Source organism: Medicago truncatula, chromosome 1, assembly GCF_003473485.1.
Source record: "Medicago truncatula cultivar Jemalong A17 chromosome 1, MtrunA17r5.0-ANR, whole genome shotgun sequence".
Classification (NCBI taxonomy): Eukaryota; Viridiplantae; Streptophyta; class Magnoliopsida; order Fabales; family Fabaceae; genus Medicago; species Medicago truncatula.
This window is the reverse complement of record NC_053042.1, coordinates 23537250-23564125: the sequence shown is the minus strand read 5'-3', so window position 1 is coordinate 23564125 and position 26876 is coordinate 23537250. Positions and strand designations below refer to the sequence as shown.

Below are 26876 nucleotides of genomic sequence, written 5' to 3'. Positions count from 1 at the left end.
CTAGCCATCACAAATATTCATCTTTTCTTTGGAATTCAATAGTGACAATTGTCTTTCTAATAAAAGTTCTTTTCTTTTCTTTTACTTTCTTGTCATTTACTTTTATGTTTTCTCTCTTCTTCTCCATGTCTACGATGACCATGAGTGAGTAGATTTCTTATGTCTTGGGATTGTTGGATAAGTCTAATGACATAATCTTGACCAAGTCAAGCCTTAAACCTTAGTATTATATAACCTTAGTTTCTCTTCTAAATTCACCGTTTTAACATGGATTAAATATTATCAAACTGTGGAAACGAAAGTGGAGGGTTTGATAATCGTTAATCCATCATTCCAAATGTTAATTCATAAAACGAAAGTGGAGCTTTAATATTCGATCAAGTGAGTTTAGACAAGGATTGTGAAACATGAAAATAGTCTAGTGAACCTTGAGACTTATAGAGTTTCGATCTTCAAGGATTCTAATAGTAATCAACCATGAAAATAGGCGTGCTTGCTAGAGGAACACACTCACCGAGACCGATAGGAGATGTGATAGGCTTAAGAGAAACTCGTCTTTAGAAACTAGGTCTAAAATAAGGTTTAGGTTCAATGGCTTGACTTGTGAATGATTTTGTCGCCTATGACGGACCAACGATCCCAAGGCTCTCTTTTATTATTATTTTCTCTTTCAAACATTTGAAAACAACAATCTTACATTCTTAATTCTCTTCTTACATTCTTTTCATTACTACTTCGGTAAGACCGTGCACTTGCGGTTTTATCTCATCAAGTTTTTGGCGCCGCTGCCGGGGAGTTAACTAATTTAATTAACTCTTTCTTTATGATTAGAACTTTTCTTTTCCTTTCTCTTCTATTTCTTTCTTTCTTCTCATTACCATTAACTTCTTGGGTAGCATAAAATAATAAACAACATGGCTGAGGAACACACTCTTAAGGAGTATACGATCCCATCTACGGATGAGTCATGTGCTATTATAGTCTACCCGACGGTTGAAGGTGATGACTTTAAAATAAACCCTGCACTACTAAGCTTCGTTCAACAAAACCAGTTTTCTGGATCACCCACTGAGGATCCAAACTTGCACATTTCCACCTTTTGGAGACTCAGTGTAACTTATAAAGCTGACCAAGAGGCCGTTAGGCTACATCTCTTCCCTTTTTCTTTAAGAGACAAGGCCAACAGTTGGTTTAATTCTTTAAGGGCTGGCTCCATCACCTCATGGGATCAACTAAGGCGAGAATTCCTTTGCCAATTCTTCCCCCCGTCTAAAACCGCTCAACTAAGGGAAAAACTTTATCAATTCACTCAAGAAGACTATAAACCCTCCATTGAACATCAAAGAAGGCTAAATCCTAATATGAAAGAGGTTGTGAAAAAGGAAGTATTAAAGCTCCTAGATGCAGGTGTTATTTATCCAATCTCCGATTCTAAATGGGTTAGCCCCGTTCTAGTTGTACCTAAAAAGGGTGGCCTTACAGTTATTAAAAATGAAAAAAATGAATCCATTGCTACTAGAACTATCACTGGTTGGAAAATGTGTATTGATTATAGGAAGCTTAACAAAGCAACCCGTAAAGACCACTTTCCTCTCCCTTTTATAGATCAAATGTTAGAAAGGTTAGCTAAGCATTCGCATTTTTGTTATTTAGATGGTTATTCCGGATTTTTCCAAATACCCATCCACCCCAATGACCAAGAGAAAACAACTTTTACATGCCCCTTCGGCACATTTGCCTATAGGAGAATGCCTTTTGGTCTTTGTAATGCTCCTGCTACTTTTCAAAGATGCATGATGTCTATTTTTTCTGACTTTGTTGAAAAGATAATGGAAGTCTTTATGGATGATTTTTCTGTGCATGGTTCTAGTTTTGATAATTGTTTGACTAACCTTGAGAAAGTTTTGGAAAGATGTGAGCAGGTGAACTTAGTCTTGAATTGGGAGAAATGTCACTTCATGGTAAGAGAAGGAATTGTCCTAGGACACTTGGTCTCCGAAAGAGGTATAGAGGTAGACAAGGCAAAAATTGAAATTATTGACAAAATGCTACCTCCCACCTCGGTCAAGGAAGTTAGAAGTTTCTTAGGACACGCGGGGTTTTACCGCCGTTTCATTAAAGATTTTTCATCAATTACTAAACCACTAACAAGTCTACTTCTTAAGGATGCAGATTTTATCTTTGATGATATTTGTCTAAAAGCATTTTGTTGGTTGAAGGAAGCTCTAATCACTGCCCCAATCATACAGCCACCTGATTGGAACTTGCCTTTCGAAATAATGTGTGATGCAAGTGACTATGCAGTTGGGGCGGTCTTAGGACAGAAAAAAGACAAAAAGATGCATGCCATATATTATGCAAGTAAGACCCTTGATGGGGCACAGGTAAATTATGCAACAACAGAAAAAGAATTGCTAGCGGTAGTTTATGCCATTGACAAATTCAGACAATACCTGGTAGGATCAAAAATCATTGTTTACATAGATCAGTCGGCAATAAAATATTTACTAAATAAAAAAGATGCCAAGCCGAGGTTGATCCGATGGATCTTGCTCCTCCAGGAATTTGACCTTGAAATAAAAGATAAAAAAGGTATTGAAAATGTTGTAGCTGATCACTTGTCCCACCTTAGGGAAGCCAATGAGGATGAATTACCCTTGGATGATTCATTTCCGGATGACCAACTCTTCTTGTTAGCACAAACTAACGCACCTTGGTATGCAGAATTTGTTAATTTTCTTGCAGTAGGAGTACTACCACCTGACTTGAGCTACCAACAAAAGAAGAAGTTCTTCAATGATCTCAAGCACTACTATTGGGATGAACCTTACCTTTTCAAAAGAGGGTCGGATGGAATTTTCCGAAGATGCATTCCTGAAAATGAGGTAAGTAATATTCTAAACCATTGCCAATCTTCTTCTTATGGTGGCCACGCTAGTACTCAAAAGACTTCTTTCAAAATCCTTCACTCTGGTTTCTGGTGGCCATCACTTTTCAAAGATGTGCATCTCTTTATTTCTAAATGTGACAAATGTCAACGCACCGGTAATATCACAAAAAGAAATGAAATGCCTTTGAACAACATCCTTGAAGTTGAGATTTTTGATGTATGGGGTGTCGAATTTATGGGACCTTTCCCTTCTTCTTTTGGTAACCAATATATATTGGTGGCAGTTGACTATGTGTCCAAATGGGTTGAGGCCAATGCTTCCCCTACCAATGATGCTCAAGTCGTCATTAATTTGTTTAAAAAAATCATTTTTCCAAGGTTTGGTGTGCCAAGGGTTACGATAAGCGATGGAGGGTCTCACTTCATTTCTAAACATTTTGAAAAACTTTTTCAAAAGCTTGGTGTGAGGCATAAAATTGCAACACCCTATCACCCACAAACTAGTGGACAGGTTGAGGTCTCAAATAGGCAAATCAAGGCTATTCTTGAAAAAACCGTTTCAACCTCTAGGAAAGATTGGTCAAGTAAGCTCGACAATGCTCTTTGGGCTTATGGCACGGCTTACAAAACTCCCATTGGTATGACCCCTTTTAAACTAATCTATGGGAAATCTTGTCATCTTCCGGTTGAGCTTGAGCACAAGGCCTATTGGGCAATTAGACCCCAATTTAGCTGGTGAGAAAAGAAAACTTCAATTAAATGAGCTAGAGGAACTTAGGATCGATGCCTATGATAATTCCCGGATTTGCAAAGAAAGAACTAAGAGATGGCACGACAAGAAAATCCTCAAAAGAAACTTCAAAAGCGGTGACCTTTTACTGCTCTTTAACTCTAGACTGAAACTCTTTCCAGGTAAATTAAGGTCACGATGGTCCGGTCCATTTCAAGTCCGCAAGGTCTACCCTTATGGGGCTATTGATATTTTTTCTGAGGACACTGGTTCATTTACAGTTAATGGACAAAGGTTAAAAATCTATAACAATGGAGAGGTAAATGAAGAGGTGGCTGATTATACTCTAAGTGATCCCCCTTAAGGACATACATCCTGGTTTTTGTCAAGCTAGTGACAATAAAAGAGCGCTTCGTGGGAGGCAACCCACGTTTTTAATTGCTTTCTTTGTTTCCTGTTATTTCCCTTTGTTTTGTAGGTAAAATGTCCAAGTATGATGAGAAAACGCAAGAAAAATTGAAGATACAACTGCAGAAAGGTGGCACGGCCCGTGCTTGAGTTGGCACGGCTGTGCCTACATCCAGCACACAAATTCCATGAAATTGGCAGGGAGTCGGCACGACCCGTGCTTAAGTTGGCACGGCCGTGCCAACCTGACAGGCCTCCAGGGTTGAAATTTTAACATCTTTCGACAAACTGTGAGCTTTCCGCATCCTTTCTCATTCTTTCTCTTGTTTCTTCTTCTTCTCTTTCATTTTTCTTATTTTGAATCATTGAGGACAATGCTTCTCCTAAGTGTGGGGGGAGCCTAATAAAGTGTCTTGAGTCGTAGTGTTTCCAAACTCCCTTGAACTTTATTCTTTTGTTCTGTTTTATTGTGAAAGGCATGGTTAAGTAGCTTGTTTTTATTGAAAAATATCATGACATAAATTTTTTATTTGTCTTCTCTTAATTGGTTATTTCTTGTACATGAAAGTAAACTCTTGTGTTTTAAGTTTTCTTGATATACCCACATCTTGTTTCAAAATGAATAAATTCTCCAATGAGAAATGCACAAGTTGCTTCCCTTGAGTAAATGTATGAGTAAGATAATTTTAGGAACACGTTTCGATTATTAAGGTAAATTAACCCTAAAAAATCCTCAAAGTAAAAGTAGTATAAGTTAGTATAAGGGAGTCTATAAGAAAGCCAAAATCAACCAAAGGTTGACGTTATCTTGAGAAAAACTTTAAAAAGCGTCATTGAATCTAGATTGGGGAAGGGGGTAGGCCCTCCGACTTCCTACGTGAAGATGACGTTCTAAGGGGCACCATTGAATCTAGATTGGGGAAGGGGGTAGGCCCTCCGACTTCCTACGTGAAGGTGTTGTTTCCTTAGATAAAGTATGATTGAAAATCCAAAAATGTGTAAATGGCAAAGATCAAAAGATCACAAATACTCCCATCTCTCTTATATGAAATGAAGAAAGGATTTTTCTCGGTTAATTTAGTCTTAAGATTATAACCTGTTTCCTCATAATACCTATCTTATACAGGAGCAAGAAAAGGGTCGGACTACACACACACACTCATTTGAAACTTGATTGTTGGGTTGAAAAATGATTACAAAGAATGTTTGAGTTTGTGATTAGTGCACACTTGAAATTAAAGCCTTTGAGGAGACATGTGTTTTAATTAAATTGTCATGAAGTAATCTTGTTTTTGCTACCATGTTTATGCCTTTTTCTTGAGGACAAGCAAAGATTCAAGTATGAGGAAGTTTGATGAGTCATTTATTATCTATTTTAATATGTTATTTAGTTTTGTTTTAATTAGATTTAAGTTTAGTTTATTTTAATATTATTTCCTTTTTGAGCTATTTGAGTCATTTTTGAGTTTATTTTTGAGTCATTTTTGCACATTGTTATATTTCAGGAACGAATATTTGATGGATTGAGTCTTGGAGCAAAACAAAGGGGTTTTGGAGCTGATTCGGTACGAAAATACGAAGACTCGGAGACAAAAATATATCTCCCTCAAGTCAGAAACTTGGCACGGCCGTGCCACCCTCCAGAGCTACTTTTTCTGCTTTTGCTTAGATTTTAAGCTACTCTATTTTAGTTTACTTGTGGAACATTCTAGTGATTGCTTAGATTTTAAGTCGAATGTAAACTATAAATAGAGTAGCTAGCCATCACAAATATTCATCTTTTCTTTGGAATTCAATAGTGACAATTGTCTTTCTAATAAAAGTTCTTTTCTTTTCTTTTACTTTCTTGTCATTTACTTTTATGTTTTCTCTCTTTTCTCCATGTCTACGATGACCATGAGTGAGTAGACTTCTTATGTCTTGGGATTGTTGGATAAGTCTAATGACATAATCCTGATCAAGTCAAGCCTTAAACCTTAGTATTATATAACCCTAGTTTCTCTTCTAAATTCACCGTTTTAACATGGATTAAATATTATCAAACTGTGGAAACGAAAGTGGAGGGTTTGATAATCGTTAATCCATCATTCCAAATGTTAATTCACAAAACGAAAGTGGAGCTTTAATATTCGATCAAGTGAATTTAGACAAGGATTGTGAAACATGAAAATAGTCTAGTGAACCTTGAGACTTATAGAGTTTCGATCTTCAAGGATTCTAATAGTAATCAACCATGAAAATAGGCGTGCTTGCTAGAGGAACACACTCACTGAGACCGATAGGAGATGTGATAGGCTTAAGAGAAACTCGTCTTTAGAAACTAGGTCTAAAATAAGGTTTAGGTTTAATGGCTTGACTTGTGAATGATTTTGTCGCCTATGACGGACCAACGATCCCAATGCTCTCTTTTATTATTATTTTCTCTTTCAAACATTTGAAAACAACAATCTTACATTCTTAATTCTCTTCTAATCACCAACTAAAGTTAATTGAATTAAACAACTCCCTGTTGGAACGATACTCTTTTCATTACTACTTCGGTAAGACCGTGCACTTGCGATTTTATCTCATCATTCAGCACATCCATCTCAAAAGGGGTTAATGGAATCGTCGCGCCCAACTCGTTTAAAACCACGAAATACATGTGAAACATCTCGTCTTTGATCCCCTTCGGGCGTTGAATGCACACCTTCTTGCCGGGAATGCAGGGCGTCATGACTACGTCCTCCTCATGACCAGTGGACGAGATAGGTAACTTACTCCGGAAAAATTGATATGCTTCTCGTCAATATAAATTGATATTGGTCGAAGAACTTCCTCAGTGAAAATGAAAGGTCGTCAAATCTGAACCGTCGGATCAGGCCAGGTTAGAAAGACCTCGCCCGTAGATTCTCTGAAGAGAATGAGTTCGCCAGTAGGGAAACAAAAACGTCTTCGCCCTAAAGACAGATTCATCACTTCGCCTTGTCTCAAGACTCGTGGTTGGGAGGTTGCGAACTGTCCATCTATCCCTAAGGGCACGAATGGCCTCCAGAAAGGCTTAGACGCCCTTCAGAAGGACTCCTGAAGCCTAGGTGCATCCATTACATGGGCGCCACCTTCTAGAAGTATCTAGAACATTATACAAAACTTATACGAACAATTGACCTTACAGATTCATCACTTTGCTCTGTCCCAAGACTCGTGCTTCGGGGATTGTGGATCGTCAATATATTCCTAAGGGCTCAAATGCCCTCCAAAAAGGGCTTAGGCGCCCTCTAGAAGGACTTCTAAATCCTAGGCGCGTTTCCTACAGGGGCGCCGCCTCCACATGCTTCTAGAGGCATCTGGAGCACATTAAAGTGACTTAAAGCTCAAATTACTTGGGGTTTAAGTCACGGAAAAACAAGTCCACAAAGGACTATAAATACCTCTCTTAAGAACACTCTCAAGACATGACTAAAATAGTTATAAACCTTAGTTCTCGATGTTGAACTCACTGAAACTTTTGCTCCTGTAGCTAGATTAGAAGCAATCATATTATTGCTATCATATGTTGTAAACTATGGTATCACCTTATATCAAATGATTGTTAAAAGTGCATATTTAAATGGTGTTATTTCTGAAAAAATTTATGTCAAACTACCACTTGAGTTTGAAGATTTAAAACACTCATAGTTTGTGTATAAACCAAAAAAGTCAGTTTATGGTCTCAAGTTGAATAATTTTTTTTAGAAAATGATTTTAACCCTGAAACACCCTATTTATTAACCATAATAGGCAAATTTCTAATCACTAGACTATTTTAAAAAAAAAAAAAAAACATTTTTTTTCTCAACAAATATCTACTAGCATATGTAGAATGAAGATAGACTTTATTCGTGTTGGTGGCAACTTGTCATATTATTGTGTATGTGACTCTCTTTGCTTCCATGTCCCATCATTTTCTTGCTTTTATATAAAGAGAGTTAGATGCAAAGAAAATCAAACAGAGTAGTGTGATACTATCTTCATCATCATCATCATCATCATGTCTGCTTCAAAAATCCCTCAAGTAGTGCTGAAATCTTCATCCAACCAATCCAACATGCCAGTGATAGCATTTGGTACAGCAGCTGTAACAAACAACGATGGAGAAATCACAAAAGTAGCAGTAATTGAAGCTATCAAATCAGGTTACAGACACTTTGATACTGCATCAATATATGGCTCAGAAGAGGCTTTAGGAGAAGCTATAGAAGAAGCTCTTCAACTTGGTCTAATTGGATCAAGAGATGAACTCTTTATCACCTCTAAACTTTGGGTTACTGATAATTTTCCTCATCTTGTTCTTCCTGCTCTTCAGAAATCACTCCAGTAAGCATAATTCTTACCTTTTTCAACTTAGAATTATTAGTCATATATATATATAAAGTTTTGTCTTGGTAAGACTAAATATTTGAATACAACTTATTGAGTTTTGTAATTAATTTTTTTTTACATCATAAAGTTGGTCTATAATTTATTTACCATTCTAATCCAAAAATCATACAAATAATTCTTCTTCTTTGATTAATTTTTCTTTTGAAATATTCTTCTTTGATTAATATCAAAAATAGTTTTTTAAATTCTAGTTTGTCTCCAAAAATATGATTTTATTTTTAGTTTTATTTTAAATTAAAATTGAGGAACCGGAAATTATCATTATTTAAAGTGGCAGTGATAAGTAACTTTTATAACCGTTTCTATGAGCTTTGAACTCCGTCCTTTGAAGTTATAAGGTTAAACATATTATTGAGCCAAGACATCAACCTATGAAACCCAGAGACCTAGTGCGGGTACGAGTATGATATGATACGGATATGAAGATATCCAAAACTTTTAAGATAGGATACAACTAAGATACGTTATCAAAATCTTTAAAATAAAATTAATTTGCATGTAAAATACTTAAAAAACATATGCATTGATACTTTTTATTAGATATAATTATAAAGATCACAATTTACAAAAAATAATACTTGTGGTCTAAAAAAAATGTAGATATAAAATAATACTTTTCTTTCTTATGTTTCGATATCAACAAAAACATCATAAAAAAACTCAATAATTTTTATCTAATGTTGACTGATTGGGTCTCCTCTCTTATGGACGATTTTTATTTATATTGACGAGCTACTTGAAAATATAAATTGTTATAAATCATAGGATCAAAGAGAGGAAGATTCATCTCATAGAAAAGTTAAGTTTAAGAACTTGATAGAGGGGAAAATCTTTTGAATTCATATTGATTGATTAAATGTTGCAGATGAATACATGAGATGCTCTATAAATAGACCTACTAGAGAATCAACAAACTAACTACCTGCTAACAAACTCTAACCGAGTAAAGAAAAAACCTCTAACAAACTTTTATATATTTATTATAAATTACCGTTTTCAAAATCCAGTGATCATCTTCAATGATTACACTCGATCTTTAGTTTGAAACATTGTCATCAATATTAACTAAATAGTATGATAACATTAACCAAGAGGAAGCAACATCGGATTATGGATAACAAACGATGCTAAAATGAAGCGATTACGTTATACTATCCAGTAACAATCAGATTACCAAAATTGTTACTAATATATTAATAATATGAAAGTAGTTCTAAATTTGTTTGTTATGTTAGGACTAATAATAGGAAATTTAGTTTCATGTGCTTGTATATAAATAAATCTGTAGAGACTTTAAAAGGTATCAAGAAATAATAAAAATTTAGTGAGTAAAATTTGGAGTTTGGCACTGACTCGAAAAGTGCACTTTACCTTATCATAGTATCAAAACAACATGGAGCATAAGGTCTGAAATTGATGCCATGTTGCAGGACCCTGAAATTAGAATATTTGGACCTTTATTTGATCCACTGGCCAATCAGTGTGAAGCCTGGAAATTGGGAATTGCCGTATGCTGAAGAGTTAATAACCACATTTGATTTAAAAGGAGTGTGGACATCAATGGAAGAATGCCAGAAACTAGGCCTTACAAAATATATAGGAGTCAGTAACTTCACTCGCAAGAAACTCGAAGATCTACTCTCATTTGCTATCATTCCTCCTTCAGTGAATCAAGTAAGCCAATAAGCTCATCTATGTAGTTTAACGTCGGTCTCAAATAGTTTCACAGCACGCGGAAGCAATAGTAGTCACGGTATTTCCATGTAGTATCACTTTGTAATTGTAATTTAACACTGCAACATGCCGCATTCTAATCGGATATTAATGCAACCAAATATAGGTGGAGATGAATCCAGTTTGGCATCAGAAGAAGCTAAAAGAATACTGTGAAGCAAAGGGTATAATCATAACTGCTTTCTCTCCTTTAGGAGCCAAAGGGGCCAGTTGGGGTAGTAATGAAGTTATGGACAGTGAAATACTCAAGCAAATTGCAGAGGAACATGGCAAAAATATTGCTCAGGTTACCATTTGAGTTTTCTATCAGTTAGTTAAATTCAACTTTTCATCTTAAATCTCCAATTGAGTATTTCATGCACAAGAAAAGAATAGTTAATATTTATGTGATATTCTGAAAATCACCATTGTTGCAAACTATCAATAATTATTTTATTCAAGTCTTACTTGGCTAGGGTTTTGATTATTCAACTATTTGATGAAGTTAATATAATTCTTTGTGGTGTTATAGGTATGTCTTAGATGGTTGTATGAGCAAGGGGTGACTATGGCTGTGAAGAGCTACAACAAGGAGAGAATGAAGCAAAACATGGAAATATTTGATTGGTCACTTGCAAAAGATGATCATGAAAAGATTGATCAAATCAAACAAATTCGTGTCAACAATGGGCCAGTTGTGTTCATTCCTAACCTTTGGGATGGGGAAACTTAAGCCTAATAACTTTAGCAAAATTAAAGACAATTTCCCAATCCGATTTCAAGGTGCTCAAATCTATCAAAATATACTATGCAAAGTAAGCTTAGGGGTGCAAGAATCTGTCAAAATATATGTTACTCACTTGTTTATGTAGAAATACAAAATGGGCTAGAACGAAACAAAAAATCGAACTACGTACAAAACACTTCCATCATATATCCATTTGGCTATTTGATTTTTTTGGCTTCTTCACTGTGTTTTGAAGTTTATATTAAAAACAAGGCCAAATACCACTTTTGATCATTTTAGTTTCACAAAATTCTTAAGTTAGTCTTTTAAGTTTCAAAAGTTAGTCCTTCAAGTTTCAAAAGTTTTAAACAAGGTCAAATATCTCTTTTGGTCCTTTTAGTTTGATAAAATTTCCAAATTAGTCCTTTAAGTTTAAAAAGTTTTAAATAGGTCATTTTAGTTGATAAACTATTTCACCGTTACCCCTGCTCAGTCTCCGTTTAACTAATGATGATGTGGTCGTTAGGTTGCTGACTTCGATCAAAACAACGCGTTTTAAAGTGTCTAGGGTGTCAAAACTTTGCGTTTAATGGTCAGAAATGATCATTTATAGAGTTAGATAGGCAGTTCTTGTTGTCAATAGCTGCCTTTCTAGCCTTATAAATGATCATTTGTGACTATTAAAAACAACGTTATGACTACCTGGAGCCTTTGAAACTCATCGTTTTGATCCTAGTCAGCAACTTAACGGCCACTCAGTATCAGTTTAACGGAGACTGACAACAGGGATAACTGTGAAATAGTTTATCAACTAAAATGACTTATTTAAAACTTTTTAAACTTAAAGGATTAACTTGGAAATTTTATCAAACAAAAAGACCAAAAGAGATATTTGACCCAAAAATAACTATATTAATTTGTTTGTACTAATTATTTGATTGATAAATTTTGCTTCTAGTCCCATTTTGAACTTTCCAACCGGCATATTAGTGGAATTTAAAGATTATTAGATGTAATAAGGGAATGTTTGGATTTACAACTTATTTGCAGTTTATAGCCCAAGTTTATTTACCATGATAAGCATTCATGTATAACCTTGTATAAGTTATTTCTAAAGCAAATTATAAAATAACCTTAAATTATTTGACCGAAAAACAACTATATTATGTTGGAACAAAATGTGTTTCACAATGAACCTTATTAAGTTTTGATGATAACAAGGTATTAAAAATTGTCAATTGGTTATTACTAATAATTGTTCAAGTGTACAGGACCAAAGGCTACTCAAGTTATTTCAATAGGTCTTGGAAGAACAATGGAAAGAAAAAGAAATTCTGAGCATCTGAAGAAAACTGCTCCTGAAGCTGAAGTGCTTCTGAAGAGATGACGTCATCAGAAGCAGAAGGTCATCAGAAGCAAAAGTTTTCATCAGAAGCAATATCTTCACCAGAAGCTACGTTTGATCCTTTAATCAAACTGAAGATTCAAAGTAGCTGATTCTCAATTCAGTCTTATCAAAGAAGAACGAAGAATTGAAAGGGAGGTATCAACGGATATATGGATAGCACTGAGCACTTGTCTCTCATTAATAGAGTTGACAAAGTACAAAGTGTACAACCACTACCTCCACTACTCTGTTTTCTGTCTACGCTACAAGACAAAACAATAGCCATGCCTGCAGAATTTGTACACTCAAGATGGGAATGAATTTGAAGTTTATTCTTCAAAGGACTACACCCAAATCAGGCAAAGGATCACTGGTGGATAATCAAAGGATTTCAAACGACTCTTTAGACGTGCTGATTATCTCAACGTCTCTTTCACGCCTCTATATAAAGGAGTGAAGACTTGAAGATTGTAGATAGAGATACATAAGTTCAAAAGCGCCAAAACTCTGTCAATTTGATTCTACAAAGCACACTGAATTTCTGCACTGATTTGATACATCTTAGAAATTCAAAGTCTAGAGTCTTTTCTGTATTGTATTGTGAACACCACTGATTGTATATCAAGTGTTCAATTCAAACTCAATTCTCTGTTTTTTTGTTTGATAAGAAGTCTCTTGCCTGCGTGCTTGAGCATTAGAAGTCTCTTGCTTAGTGCTTGAGCATTGGAAGACTCTTGCGTGTGTGCTTGAGCATTTTTTTGTGAAGTCTCATACTTAGAAAGTATTGAGCAGTTGTAATCTTTGTGATTATAGTGAAATCTCCTTGGAAGTGCAAGGGGGACTGGACTACTTCCGTGTTGTGGAAGGAACCAGGATAACTGCTTGTGTCTTTGTCTTTCTTTTCTCTGCTCTGTTCTTTTCCGCTGCAATCTGACTCTGATCATTTCATCAGAAGCAATCAAACTGCTTCTGAAGTTTTATCAGAAGAAGTATTTTTTAAGAGAAAAAGAAAACACAATTCAACCCCCCCTTCTTGTGTTTTTCACCTTCAATTGGTATCAGAGCCTGCTCTGTTATCACAGCACTTAACCGTGTTACAGTTCAAGATCTATTAGAAAAACATGTCTGGAGATGAGGAATCAGTTACTACAAAATACACAAGTGTCAAGCATGACTATGATACTGCTGACAAGAAAACAGACTCTGGAAAAGCTCCAAAGTTTAATGGAGATCCAGAAGAGTTTTCATGGTGGAAAACTAATATGTACAGCTTTATCATGGGATTGGATGAAGAGTTATGGGACATATTGGAAGATGGAGTTGATGATCTGGATTTGGATGAAGAAGGAGCTGCTATAGACAGAAGAATACATACTCCTGCTCAGAAGAAGCTTTTTAAGAAACACCACAAGATAAGAGGAATCATTGTGGCTTCTATACCTCGCACCGAATACATGAAAATGAGTGACAAATCTACTGCGAAGGCTATGTTTGCTTCTCTATGTGCAAACTTTGAAGGCAGCAAGAAAGTAAAAGAGGCTAAAGCTTTGATGCTAGTTCATCAGTATGAACTTTTCAGAATGAAGGATGATGAGAGTATAGAAGAAATGTACTCAAGATTTCAAACTTTAGTTTCTGGATTGCAGATACTGAAGAAAAGCTATGTTGCTTCTGATCATGTTAGTAAGATTTTGAGAAGCTTACCTTCAAGATGGAGACCCAAAGTAACTGCTATTGAGGAAGCTAAGGATCTAAATACTTTAAGTGTTGAAGATCTTGTTAGCTCACTCAAAGTGCATGAAATGAGTTTAAATGAGCATGAAACCTCTAAGAAGAGTAAATCCATTGCTTTACCATCTAAAGGAAAGACCTCAAAATCTTCCAAAGCCTACAAAGCCAGTGAATCTGAAGAAGAATCACCTGATGGAGATTCTGATGAAGATCAATCTGTAAAAATGGCTATGCTGTCCAACAAGCTTGAGTATCTGGCAAGGAAGCAGAAGAAATTTTTGAGCAAGAGAGGTAGCTACAAGAACTCCAAGAAAGAAGATCAGAAGGGATGCTTCAATTGTAAGAAGCCTGGTCATTTCATTGCTGATTGCCCTGATCTTCAGAAGGAGAAGTTTCAAGGCAAATCCAAGAAATCAAGCTTCAACTCCAGTAAATTCAGAAAGCAAATCAAAAAGAGCTTGATGGCGACCTGGGAAGATTTGGATAGTGAATCTGGTTCTGATAAAGAAGAAGCTGATGATGATGCTAAGGCAGCCGTGGGGTTAGTGGCAACAGTATCATCAGAAGCAGTATCAGAAGCTGAATCAGATTCAGAAGATGAAAATGAGGTATATTCCAAAATCCCTAGACAAGAACTTGTTGATTCTCTAAAAGAACTTTTATCACTGTTTGAACACAGAACCAATGAGTTGACAGATTTAAAAGAAAAATATGTTGATTTGATGAAACAACAAAAGTCAACTCTATTGGAACTGAAAGCTTCTGAAGAAGAACTCAAAGGGTTTAACCTCATATCAACAACATATGAAGATAGACTCAAGAGTCTTTGTCAGAAGCTACAAGAAAAATGTGATAAAGGTTCAGGCAATAAACATGAGATTGCCTTGGATGATTTTATTATGGCTGGAATAGACAGAAGCAAAGTTGCTTCTATGATCTACAGCACATACAAGAACAAAGGCAAAGGGATTGGATATTCTGAGGAGAAATCCAAAGAATACAGTCTCAAGAGCTACTGTGATTGTATCAAGGATGGATTGAAATCCACCTTTGTGCCTGAAGGTACAAATGCTATAACTGCTGTTCAGTCAAAACCTGAAGCTTCTGGTTCACAGGCTAAGATCACATCAAAGCCAGAAAACCTTAAGATCAAGGTAATGACAAAATCTGATCCTAAGAGTCAAAAGATTAAAATTCTGAAAAGATCAGAACCTGTTCATCAAAATCTGATTAAACCAGAATCTAAAATCCCAAAACATAAGGATCAGAAGAACAAAGCAGCTACTGCTTCTGAGAAAACAATACCAAAAGGTGTCAAACCTAAAGTATTGAATGATCAGAAGCCACTCAGCATTCACCCTAAGGTACAAGGGAGGAAAAGTAAAACCTTCAAAACTAACCCAAAAGGACCCATGAAGATATGGGTACCTAAATCTGAATTGGCCAAAAATGCAGGTGTGCTTAAGGGCAAGAGAGAAACAAAGGTCATGCTACCTAGACAGCGGATGTTCAAGGCACATGACTGGAGAGAAAGCTTTGTTCCTTACCCTTACAATGAAAGATGGAGGAGAAGTGAAGTTTGGTGGCAACCAAACTGGAAAGATCATTGGTACAGGTACTATTGGTAATTCCTCCATCTCAATTAATAATGTGTGGCTAGTAGATGGTCTGAAGCATAACCTATTGAGCATTAGTCAATTTTGTGACAATGGGTATGATGTAACGTTCAGTAAGACCAACTGCACACTAGTCAACAAGGATGACAAATCCATTACATTCAAGGGAAAGAGAGTTGAGAATGTCTATAAAATAAATTTCTCTGATCTGGCTGATCAGAAGGTAGTTTGCCTTCTGTCAATAAATGATAAAAAATGGGTATGGCATAAAAGGTTGGGACATGCTAATTGGAGATTAATTTCTAAAATTAGCAAGTTACAACTGGTCAAAGGATTGCCTAACATTGATTATCATTCAGATGCACTTTGTGGTGCATGTCAGAAAGGGAAAATTGTGAAAAGTTCTTTCAAATCTAAAGACATTGTATCAACCTCCAGACCCTTAGAATTACTCCATATTGATCTTTTTGGTCCAGTTAACACTGCATCTTTATATGGAAGTAAATATGGATTAGTCATTGTTGATGATTACAGCAGATGGACTTGGGTAAAATTCATTAAAAGTAAAGACTATGCATGTGAAGTGTTTAGCAGCTTCTGCACTCAAATACAATCTGAAAAAGAATTGAAAATTTTGAAAGTCAGAAGTGATCATGGTGGAGAATTTGAAAATGAGCCATTTGAACTTTTTTGTGAAAAACATGGGATTCTCCATGAGTTTTCCTCTCCTAGAACTCCACAACAAAATGGGGTTGTAGAGAGAAAGAACAGAACATTACAAGAAATGGCCAGAACCATGATCCATGAAAACAACTTAGCTAAACATTTTTGGGCAGAAGCAGTCAATACTTCATGTTGGAGAAAACAGCATATGAACTCTTTAAAGGAAGAAGACCCAATATCTCTTACTTTCATCAGTTTGGATGTACTTGTTACATCTTAAACACTAAAGACTATCTGAAGAAATTTGATGCCAAGGCTCAAAGAGGAATCTTTTTAGGTTACTCTGAAAGGTCAAAGGCATACAGAGTGTATAATTCAGAAACACAATGTGTTGAAGAATCTATGCATGTAAAATTTGATGATAGAGAGCCTGGAAGTAAAACTTCAGAGCAAAGTGAAAGTAATGCAGGTACAACTGATTCTGAAGATGCATCAGAATCTGATCAACCTTCTGATTCTGAAAAGTATACAGAAGTTGAATCTAGTCCAGAAGCTGAAATCACTCCAGAAGCTAAGTCTAATTCAGAAGCAGAACCTAGCCCAAAAGTACAGAATGAAAGTGCTTCTGAGGACTTTCAAGATAACACTCAGCAGGTTATTCAACCTAAATTCAAGCACAAATCTTCACATCCTGAGGAGCTAATCATTGGAAGCAAAAATAGTCCTAGAAGAACAAGATCACATTTTAGACAAGAAGAGTCATTAATAGGACTGCTTTCAATAATTGAGCCTAAAACTGTTGAAGAAGCTCTCTCAGATGATGGATGGATATTAGCTATGCAAGAAGAGCTAAATCAATTTCAAAGGAATGATGTGTGGGATCTGGTATCCAAACCCTTTCAGAAGAACATTATTGGAACAAAATGGGTATTCAGAAACAAGCTGAATGAACAAGGAGAAGTAACCAGAAACAAAGCCAGACTTGTTGCTCAAGGCTACAGTCAACAAGAAGGCATTGATTACACTGAAACATTTGCTCCAGTTGCAAGATTGGAAGCAATCAGGTTACTTCTATCCTACGCAATTAATCATGGCATAATATTATATCAAATGGATGTCAAAAGTGCCTTTCTTAATGGTGTCATTGAAGAAGAAGTGTATGTTAAACAACCTCCTGGGTTTGAGGATCTTAAGCATCCTGACCATGTTTATAAACTTAAGAAATCACTATATGGCTTGAAACAAGCTCCCAGAGCTTGGTATGATAGACTAAGTAATTTCTTAATTAAAAATGATTTTGAAAGAGGACAAGTTGACACAACACTCTTCAGAAGGACTCTTAAGAAAGATATTTTGATTGTGCAAATATATGTTGATGATATAATATTTGGTTCTACTAATGCATCTCTTTGCAAAGAATTTTCTAAGTTAATGCAGGATGAATTTGAAATGAGTATGATGGGAGAATTGAAATTCTTTCTTGGAATTCAAATCAACCAAAGTAAAGAAGGAGCATATGTTCATCAAACAAAATATACAAAGGAGCTTCTGAAGAAGTTCAAGCTAGAAGATTGTAAAGTGATGAACACTCCAATGCATCCAACCTGCACCTTAAGCAAAGAAGATACTGGAACAGTAGTAGACCAGAAGCTATACAGAGGTATGATTGGTTCTCTGTTATACCTCACTGCATCTAGACCTGATATTTTATTCAGTGTATGCTTGTGTGCAAGATTTCAATCAGATCCTAGAGAATCTCATTTAACTGCAGTTAAGAGAATCTTCAGGTATTTGAAAGGAACAACTAATCTTGGACTCCTGTATAGGAAATCCCTAGATTATAAGTTGATTGGATTCTGTGATGCTGATTATGCTGGTGATAGGATTGAAAGAAAATCAACCAGTGGAAATTGTCAATTCCTGGGAGAGAATCTGATATCCTGGGCAAGCAAAAGACAAGCAACTATTGCTATGTCTACAGCAGAAGCAGAATACATTTCAGCTGCAAGTTGTTGCACACAACTACTTTGGATGAAACATCAGTTGGAAGACTATCAGATTAATGCTAACAGTATTCCCATTTATTGTGATAATACTGCTGCTATTTGTTTGTCAAAGAATCCAATTCTACATTCAAGAGCCAAGCATATTGAAATCAAACACCATTTTATCAGAGACTATGTTCAAAAAGGGATTTTAGATATACAATTCATTGATACTGAACATCAATGGGCTGATATATTTACAAAACCTTTATCTATTGAAAGATTTGATTTTATTAAGAAAAATTTGAACATGCATTTTGTGTCTGATTGAAAAATTGCTTGCCTCTGAATAAGAAGTTTGGTTCTGAAGTTTATTCAGAAGCATTTGGTTCATCAGAAGCTCTTAACTGAGGTTCTGAGGAAAATGTGCTTATGAAGATGACGTCAGCACTAAAACTTCAGAAGTGTTATTCTTTGCTTCTGAATAGCATGGTTAGTGGGAACGTTGGTAGTTACTTTATGTAACAGCTGTCCTATTACCCAAAAGGTAGTTTTCTGAAGAGTCTCTGACGTGGTCTATTTGTATTGGAGTATAACAAAAAGGGCAATGATGTTTTATTAGCTTTTTAACATACTTACACGCGCCCCCAATTTGTCATTAATGCTGTGTTTGTTTGTCCCTTCTGAATTGCAAACGTTTTATTAAAAACACTAAGTCAATTCACACACTACTCACTTCACAACAAACACTTTCTATTTTCTTCTCAACCCTCTGCGAAAGTAAGCGCATTCACTCATCCTCTCAAAACACCTTAGAACCCTAAAACTACTTCAAATCAATGGCATCTTCAAGTTCTGCTGGTGGTTCTTCATCAAATATGGATATAGATACTCCAGCATATGAAATCAAAGGAAGAACTATGTCTATTGAGGAATGGGAGTTAATCATTCAAGCGGAAAATCCAGTGGATTTCGCTTCTCTAACTCACCATGGGTGCGACTTGGTAAGATTCTACAAGAAGCAGAAGATGATGGGTTACTTCAGTCTTCTCAATGGTCCAACTTATGAAGTTCTGGTCAGACAATTCTGGGTAAGGGCTTCAGTCTTTGACATTGAAGCTGCTAGACAGGAAGAAGCTCAACTGATTCTGGTTGATCCTACTCTAAAGGGAAAAACCAGAGAAGAAATGGGTCTACTCTCCTTCACCGGCACAGAGATTAGATCAAATGTCATGGGTATTCCTGTAACCATAAATGAGCAGATTATTGCTCAAGCCATGGGAAGGGATACTTCTAGCAAATACTTTGGAGAAGAAATTCCTAATCCAAGAACCAGCTCTTGGAAGGAAATTGTCAATGAGACCATCTATGGGTCTAAGGTTGCTCAACCTTACAGCACTTTGAGCATTGAGAAGAAAATGCTGCTGAAGATACAGAATGAAAACATCTTTCCCAAAGGTGGAGGAAGTGATCAACCCTCTCTTGGTCACAAAGTCTTTCTGCATCACACCATCACTCAGGAAACAACGATGAATGTTCCAAAGTACATGTTCAAATACATGATCAAGGAACTAAAGAAGAGTCAAATGGAAAACAGAAAGTTTGTTCCTTATGGAAGACTACTCTCTGTAATCTTTCAAGAAGGAGGACTTCTAAGTGCCTTGAAGGATGTGGGCATCTATGATAACCAGAAGCTGGGAGCAGTAACTGGGAAGATAATCAATGCATCAACACTTGTGAAGATGAAACTGATTCCAGCAAATGCTCTCAAGAAACTAGATTCTGATATGCATGAATCTGATGCAATATCTGATCTAGTCACTCATCACATCCCCATCTGCAAGAAGGATCCCCTGGATGTGCAGAGAGCCTACATCTTGGACTTCTACAAAACCTACAATCAGAAGATCAGCTTGAAAGATGTCCCTGAAGAAATGTATGGTGGTGATCTGCCTGTGGCCAAAGGCAGAAAATCTAAGAAGAAGCAGATCACCAAGGAAGAATACCTTGCTGAAGATGCTACTGAGGAGGGTGCTCAGAAGTATAAGAAAGCCAAGAAGGAAAAATCTGCTATGTCCACCATTCTTGAGGAAGTGGAGGATTTGGATAATGTCCCTCTTATCTCAAAAAGGACAAGGAATGCTCAAAAAACAGCAGAACAGCCTACTTCTGAACAAACAGGTTCTGAGCAAGCTGCTTCTGAAGAGCCTCTAAGTCCCAAGAAGAAAAGAGAAGCTGCTCTTAAGACCATCAAAAGGAAGAGATCTTCAAGGAATCTGAAGACAGCTGAAGGACGAAGGGCAGAAATGTTGGAAGAATTGGAAGAAAACTGGGATGAAGACTCAAGCCCCAAGAAGGCAAAAAGGACTATAACTTCAGAGCCTATAGTCATGCCCAGTTTTGAAATGACTGAAGAAATAAAGCAGTATGCTAAGGAGTACTCTGCATCCAAGATAGCAGAGAAGAAAAGGTTGAAGGAAGTGTTTGAGAAAGAAAGGGATGAGCGTCTCAAGGCTGCAGGGTATGTGCCTACTCCTGACATTGCTGCTTTAGCGTCTGAGTTAGAAACTGTTCAGTATGGAGCAACTCTGCTCTCTCAAGCCTTGAAGAATAAGCAAGCTTCAGGAGCAACTTCATCAGAACCTGTTTCAAAAGCTCCAGAAGCAGTTCATCCAGAAGCTCAATCTTCAGGTAATTCATCCAAACCTGACATCTATACTCAGATTCCATCTCTACCCTCTTCACCCTCTTCATCATCCACAGAATCAGATGACCAACCCCTTAGCCAACACATAGACAAACTTCTAAAAACCAAACCTACCAAACTAACAGAATATGGAACACTTGACTATGAGAGCACTCAAATAGAATTTTCCAAAAATAGGATTAAACTGTGTGAGAAATTCAATTTGCCTACTACTCATCCACTATATCCAGATATTCCAGAACCTGTTAGTATACAACAACCTGAACCCACCCAAACAAACTCACCAAATAACCAAACTCCACAAAGAGCCTCTGAAGTAGTTTCAGAAGCAACTACTTCAGAAATCCCCCAACAACAACAAGAATCCTCAACCATTCACAATTTAGAAAAACACTTAGGTGGTGAAATGCAACCTACACCTACAAAGGCCTCTAAGACAGTCCCTGGAAAGACTGTGTTAGAAAACCAACAAACTGTTCCTGAGCAAACTGTTCCTGAACAAACTGTTCCTGAACAAGATGCTTCTGAACAAGTTGCTCCTGACCTTCAAACAACTTCTGACCAAACAACAGAACCAGAACAACAACCAGAACCACCAATAATAGATTTAGCCTCTGACCAACCTTCCACATCTCATACAACTCAATATGAACCTTCAACCATCCCTGACTATATCCTTGAATCTGAGTATATAGATGAACAGTTAATCAAGCTTAGTGATGAGATTCAGACACTGATTCTTCGCAGAACAGTTCCTGTACCTCCTATTCACTATCTTGATCAATGGATGGATCTGAAAAAGAGTTTTGATGACCTACTGGATAAGCTTAGTTCAAAGTGTGTCTCATCTCACTCTGCCATGCTGCAAAAGATGTTGGATGATATGCATGAAGCAGCTGGAGTGAAAGAGCTGAATTACGTGCCTCTGCTGGACATCACTCCTTTCTATCCAGAAGAAGAGTACATCTCAAGGGCAACAAGAATTCATGCTGGGTACAAAAGAAGATTGAGGGAAAAAGATGAGCTACTCAAAAAGAAGGATGAGCAAATCAAGTATCTATTGGAACAGATGTACAAGCAAACCCAACCTTAGTTGCACATTTTTTTTGCTTGTTTTAATTTTTGTTCTAAGTACTTTAGTTGCACTGCATTTGTATCTCAACTTTTCTATATATATATTATCATTGTTTTTGGATCTTGTTCTTTATCACCTTCAATATGTTTTACAAGCTTTAACTCTGATGATATTTAATGCTGCTTGCTCTGAAATACTATTTTTTAAAGGTTATATGTTTATTCTTTTGTTTTGTTTTGCTCTGATACTCTTTCTTTTGTTTCTATTCTTTTTGTTGATGACAAAAGGGGGAGTAAATGTATAGTATTTTTAAGGCACTGAGCCCCACTACAACCACTTCTAAATTTCTTTTAAATACTTCTGATTTGATTTTATGAGTATTTTATTGAAATTTAATTAATAAGAATAGAACTTAGGGGGAGCTTACAAACCTCACCTTAAAGATCTATTAGACTCAGGGGGAGCTTACAAACCTCTATCCCAGTGGTCAACTTATTAATTAGATCAACAACAATTGAACATTTTAAATATTATTGTTTGTCATCATCAAAAAGGGGGAGATTGTTGGAACAAAATGTGTTTCACAATGAACCTTATTAAGTTTTGATGATAACAAGGTATTAAAAATTGTCAATTGGTTATTACTAATAATTGTTCAAGTGTACAGGACCAAAGGCTACTCAAGTTATTTCAATAGGTCTTGGAAGAACAATGGAAAGAAAAAGAAATTCTGAGCATCTGAAGAAAACTGCTCCTGAAGCTGAAGTGCTTCTGAAGAGATGACGTCATCAGAAGCAGAAGGTCATCAGAAGCAAAAGTTTTCATCAGAAGCAATATCTTCACCAGAAGCTACGTTTGATCCTTTAATCAAACTGAAGATTCAAAGTAGCTGATTCTCAATTCAGTCTTATCAAAGAAGAACGAAGAATTGAAAGGGAGGTATCAACGGATATATGGATAGCACTGAGCACTTGTCTCTCATTAATAGAGTTGACAAAGTACAAAGTGTACAACCACTACCTCCACTACTCTGTTTTCTGTCTACGCTACAAGACAAAACAATAGCCATGCCTGCAGAATTTGTACACTCAAGATGGGAATGAATTTGAAGATTATTCTTCAAAGGACTACACCCAAATCAGGCAAAGGATCACTGGTGGATAATCAAAGGATTTCAAACGACTCTTTAGACGTGCTGATTATCTCAACGTCTCTTTCACGCCTCTATATAAAGGAGTGAAGACTTGAAGATTGTAGATAGAGATACATAAGTTCAAAAGCGCCAAAACTCTGTCAATTTGATTCTACAAAGCACACTGAATTTCTGCACTGATTTGATACATCTTAGAAATTCAAAGTCTAGAGTCTTTTCTGTATTGTATTGTGAACACCACTGATTGTATATCAAGTGTTCAATTCAAACTCAATTCTCTGTTTTTTTGTTTGATAAGAAGTCTCTTGCCTGCGTGCTTGAGCATTAGAAGTCTCTTGCTTAGTGCTTGAGCATTGGAAGACTCTTGCGTGTGTGCTTGAGCATTTTTTTGTGAAGTCTCATACTTAGAAAGTATTGAGCAGTTGTAATCTTTGTGATTATAGTGAAATCTCCTTGGAAGTGCAAGGGGGACTGGACTACTTCCGTGTTGTGGAAGGAACCAGGATAACTGCTTGTGTCTTTGTCTTTCTTTTCTCTGCTCTGTTCTTTTCCGCTGCAATCTGACTCTGATCATTTCATCAGAAGCAATCAAACTGCTTCTGAAGTTTTATCAGAAGAAGTATTTTTTAAGAGAAAAAGAAAACACAATTCAACCCCCCCCTTCTTGTGTTTTTCACCTTCATATTAATGTGTTTGTACTAATAATTTTTTTTTAATGAGAGTATAAGTTGTTTTTATAAGCTATACATATTAGAGAACTTATAAAATAAGCTGAAAAAAGCTTTTGAAAATTGTATAAACTGTTTTCATAAGTTCTCCCAAACAGTTTCACAAAAATTATGTCGTAGATAAGTTTAAATAAGTCAATCCAAACAGACCAATATGATTAGGTTTTCGTTGTATATATTTATTTACTAGTGTGAGACGCATGACTGCACGTGAAATGTATTGCTACAAAATTAATTTGTATATTTTAAATAAGGCTTAATAGCAGTTTTACCTCCCTAACTTTTCCAAAGTTGCGATTTTGGCCGCCTAAGAAAAAAACTACAAAACCGCCCCCTAAGTTTTGCATATGTGGCAGTTTTGACCCCCAATGTCAATTTTGACTCGGTCTACGCTGATGTGGCAACCTAAGTGAGGTGCCACGTATTATTATTATTTTTTTTTTTTACCAAAAATTGGCTTTGGGGGGTTCAAAACTGCTACTGTTGCAAAACTTAGGGGGCGGTTTTGTAGTTTTTTTTCTTATGGGGCCAAAATCGCAACCTTGTGAAAGTTATGGGCCGAAAACTGCTATTAAGCCTTTAAATAATATAATGGCTTAAATGTACTTTTAATCCCCTTCTTTTCAAAATAAAATAAATAGATCGGATTATCATGTGACCGATTCATTTATGATGTAACAACGATTATTAGGCCACAAGGAATATTTGTGTCAACCAAAGTATGACTTATAAGTTATAAGCATTTTTTTTTTTTGGCTTAATACATCATTTGGTCCCTTAACTTATTTTTAGTTTTCAATTTGGTCCCCTAACTATAAAGTGTCTCAATTTGGTCCCATAAATCTTCTTCCGTTTACCATTTTGGTCATGTCCATGTGTTTTTTAATATCTAATATTTTTGATATGTTTTCGATCATTCGATTGCAGGTCTATTATGTACCACACTGAACCACCAACACCTAATTTTTTCCCTTTCTTCATCTTCTTCCTTCCACCACTTCTTCATATTTTTTTTGGAATAACAAAAATTTATTAAGAGATTACCATGGCACCATGGCTATAAACGCCTCACAATACAACCAAAATCCAGAAATTACACAGTGGCCTGCACAAGCAAAAACGAAAACTACCAACAGCATGGCCCTAGAAATACGCCTCCCCTAAGCCACCAAAACAAAACAAAAACATGACTAAAACTGCCCAGCTATGACAAGGGAAGAACAGAAAACATAATTGGTTAAGCCCCTCCAAGACCAAAGGTGTTACGGATTTGTAAAAAAAAACACCACTTCTTCATATTCATATGAAATCCATCAACATTCATACAATATACCTTAAAAAAATTCCAGAAAAAAATCCAATATTTAAGGCTACATGTGCCAACTCGTGAGCAATCCCATTAGCTTGTCTCCTATTGAACTCATTCTGAAAACTATTATGAAACATTTGTCTACAAGCATACTGCAACATCACATAGAGGAGAAAATCAATCAATTTTATCAATAACGAACTCGGAGACAACATCTTTCAAACATATGTTGATACGTACCTTATTAGATGACGAATAAAATGACGCATCTATGCTAGACTTCTATCTTCCAAATGTTGGTTTCGTCCATTTCACCAAATCACTACTGTTAGAGCTGTGTTGATCATTATTAGGACTTGTTTCGCTTCAGGACCGAATATTTTGAGCTTCTCTCTATTCATCGAGGAGATGTGTTGCACGCTCAACAGCCTGCATACTCATCTCATGTTGTTGCTGCCATAGTTTTAGGTTCCCACGCTTCCACAAACTCCACATAACCGTGACAAAGATAAAAATCACATCATCCATATTATAATTTTGACGGAGAGTCCTATCGATTTTGTCCCAGAGGTTCATGTAACACCCCGTTTTCCCAACTTAAAAATTTCAAACATATAATCAGAGTAAACAACATATAACGGGATATCACACTTCTTAAAATCTCAAAAATAGATAAATCATAATTTATCCTGCAGCATAAACTTCAACATAAAGCAGCGGAATTAAATTCAACTTCATAAATTGTCTTGGCACGCAGGCCTCATCAAAACACATCATAAATTCAGTTAAGTAACATCAAGACATATCATGTATGTAAAGGAAAGAGAAATAGCCACTAAAGATCCCCTCCCGTTACGTATCAGAGCAACCTAAGACTCAGTGAGGCAAGGCCACTCACGACAGCACAAACAGCAACGTACTCTGGATTACCTGCAAGTTACTCATACGAAGAGCAACATTTCCAAGCAGAAGGGGTGAGATTTCACAAAACAATAATATTAAGCATATAATTCAACAATTATATTTAACAACATAAAACATCTTATTAATCAACATTGATAATAATATATCACAAATCACTTCATAATAATCTCAACTTAATCATTTTATCATCATCGACCCGACAAATGTAACTATGCAACTTAGACCTCTTATATGCATGTGGTACCAATACAGGGCATCAAGCCCCCATCGCTATTTGAGTATTAATATACTTCCAGGGCATCAAGCCCCCATCGCTAATTTTGAGCTAATGCTCCAACGTGGTGAGTACAAAGCTCCAGGGCATCAAGCCCCCAACTATGAATGCTAATGCATGGACTCGACCTCTTAAACAACTTAATTCGACAACCTCTTATATTAGTCCAATAATTTGGAACGTCATCATCTTCAACATCTTAGACCGACTCATGCAGCTTAGTTAAATAACAAACAGCAACATAGGTAGTATACAACAGCATGACATAATTATATCAAATTCAATTCATCAACATCTTATGTATACAAACATTCTTCAAGTAATGTATAAACATTATAACACATCTTAATCAACAACAACATATATTATTCAGTTTCACATATTATAATTAACCTTATTATTAAATCTTAATCCTACCCAAGGGTTCAACTCTCGACAACTCGTGCAACAAAGGT

General features: G+C 36.1%; 1 protein-coding gene across 1 annotated transcript; it reads left to right on the top strand.

The window, feature by feature from the left end:
* Window positions 1-7910: 7910 nt before the first annotated feature.
* Window positions 7911-11107, top strand: LOC25480973 (NAD(P)H-dependent 6'-deoxychalcone synthase). Its single transcript, XM_013586545.3, has 4 exons — window positions 7911-8363; window positions 9860-10103; window positions 10270-10449; window positions 10675-11107. Exons 1-4 carry the CDS (start codon window positions 8038-8040, stop codon window positions 10873-10875), a joined length of 951 nt encoding a protein of 316 aa, XP_013441999.1. The 5' UTR covers window positions 7911-8037; the 3' UTR covers window positions 10876-11107.
* The last annotated feature ends 15769 nt before the right edge of the window (window positions 11108-26876 follow it).

What these genes read in the sequence shown, in the direction of transcription:
- LOC25480973 (XM_013586545.3), top strand. Translation starts at nt 8,038, where the DNA reads ATGTCTGCTTCAAAAATCCCTCAAGTAGTGCTGAAATCTTCATCCAAC. An exon ending in TTCCTCCTTCAGTGAATCAA is followed by an intron (nt 10,104 to 10,269) that starts GTAAGCCAATAA and finishes AACCAAATATAG; the next exon opens with GTGGAGATGAATCCAGTTTG. An exon ending in ATGGCAAAAATATTGCTCAG is followed by an intron (nt 10,450 to 10,674) that starts GTTACCATTTGA and finishes GTGGTGTTATAG; the next exon opens with GTATGTCTTAGATGGTTGTA.